A 1,954-nucleotide genomic window follows, 5' to 3' on the forward strand; every position below is an offset into this window, starting at 1 on the left:
GTTGAATTTTGTGATGCTATAGTGCTATTTCTATGTCTTATGGAGCAACTACTGAGTTTGATAGGGTTAGTATGTGTAACCCTAATTAAATAATGAAAAACTGATAAGATTTAACATGCAGACCGGACAATATTCAAAACAAAAACATATATAACAAAACAAATATATATATATATATATATATATAAACACCAAATTAGATGATTCCGCATCAATGTTTAACCTTGTGTAAGTGAAGAATAAACAGGGTGGAAAAGAATAAAAGGCAATATACTTCAAATATATTCAACATTAAATATGCTGATAATCTGCTATTTATTGTTCTAAGCTAATAATTTACTCATGTAAAGCAGCTGTCCAAGTCTTTCCCTTTCGACAGAATCTGATACACACAAAATCAATAACAGTTTCTAAAACATAAGCACTTTATGTATGTGCAACTTTAAGAAACGTACAATGTCTGTCACAATGTCATGCAGATTTTCCCACAAAATCAATCTAAATTATTTATTGCATTAGGAAAAAATGTATAAAAAGAAAACTGAAAATTCATTTAATGATCTGGAATCATTAGAAGTTGGACATCAGATACATGCGATCAGGTGCTCTTGTTTTTTTGGCTTTATACACCAACAATCCCACCAGCACCACAATGGAGATTATGAAGAGTCCCGCGAAGACCCCGGTGCCTGCACTGACATGAAGAGAATCACCATTTTCTGAAGCTGAAGAAAGAAACATGCAGTTATATTAACAATCATGATGCAGAATCATTTGAAGTCGTTATTATTTTAAGATGTTACTAATATACAGTACCTGCTGCTGAATGCTGAGTTTGTCTCACCACACGGAAGGGACCCTGCTTGATGTAATGCCTGGCGGTTTCTTTGCTCACGTCTCGTCTGCGTTTGTGTGCCGGTTCTCTGAGGCAGCCTTGGGCGCATCTTGAGTTTGAACTTCCTTCCGCGCACAGAATCACAGAACAGGTAATGTACACCTGTCAAAAGAGTTTGAGGGCATCGCAGTTAAATGTTCCTGCTCAACAGAATTTACAGGATTTCCAGCATTACAGAACTCAGAGCATTAGGATGTGATTCTCTTATACCTCATTGTAGCCGCCTGTGAACTTGAAAGCGTGGATCCCAAAGTCATACGTTCTTGAATCACTTTGATAAACCTCAACTGTGTCATCCATAATACACCTGTAAGTACACATTGAACACATGACTTCAGTTTTCAGTTACCCACAATAATTTATTCCGAACTATTTTGTGGAAATGAACAATTATTTTTCAATTTATTAATTCAGAATATTCAAAAAAGGGATACACAAAGAGATTACATGAACAAGTTATTTATATTCTTTATCATGAATGTATACTGTGTAATGCATGCAAAAATCTGTGCTTGAAAATCTCTACGTGGCAGATCTGCAACTTTCTGTAGATTACAGTAAGTTATCTGAGAAACTTGACTGTCCTGAAAACGCCACAATCATGGGACAGATCTGTTGTCCTTCAACACAAGGAGTGAACACGCATCTTTATCACTGAAAATAAATGTCCCGGTTCAGTCCTGTAAAGTACTGGTTAAATATCATTGCCCATTATTGCTGGTCATGAGATATATGTCCATCTTTTATGAGAAATGCAAAGCATGTAATTAAAGTTACTGCACATTTTTATATATATATATATGTAAAATTTACAGTAACGTTAAATAATTTAAATTATATATACTCACTCACTCTCTTTCTCTCTCTCTATACTGTACAGTATTTACTGTTCATTCAATCATATTCCTTTTAATGAAACATTTTTGCATTGCTATTGCAAGGTTATAACTATCGCTATTGCGTTATGAATATACTCAAATTATTTAAAGGGATAGTTCACCCAAAAATGAAAATCATGTTCCCAAGTCCAGAAACGTAGCAAGGAGATCGGTAAAATAA

General features: G+C 34.4%; 1 protein-coding gene across 1 annotated transcript; it reads right to left on the minus strand.

The window, feature by feature from the left end:
- Positions 1-570: 570 nt before the first annotated feature.
- Positions 571-1,202, minus strand: LOC107578619 (ZP domain-containing protein-like; the record flags this gene model as incomplete). Its single annotated transcript, XM_016264562.1, has 3 exons — positions 571-725; positions 817-997; positions 1,106-1,202. Coding segments are annotated over 3 exons (433 nt in total), but the record flags the coding sequence as incomplete, so codon positions are not given.
- Positions 1,203-1,954: the final 752 nt, after the last annotated feature.

This window comes from Sinocyclocheilus grahami, unplaced genomic scaffold (assembly GCF_001515645.1).
Source record: "Sinocyclocheilus grahami isolate Dianchi unplaced genomic scaffold, SAMN03320097.WGS_v1.1 scaffold11155.1, whole genome shotgun sequence".
Taxonomy (NCBI): domain Eukaryota; kingdom Metazoa; phylum Chordata; class Actinopteri; order Cypriniformes; family Cyprinidae; genus Sinocyclocheilus; species Sinocyclocheilus grahami.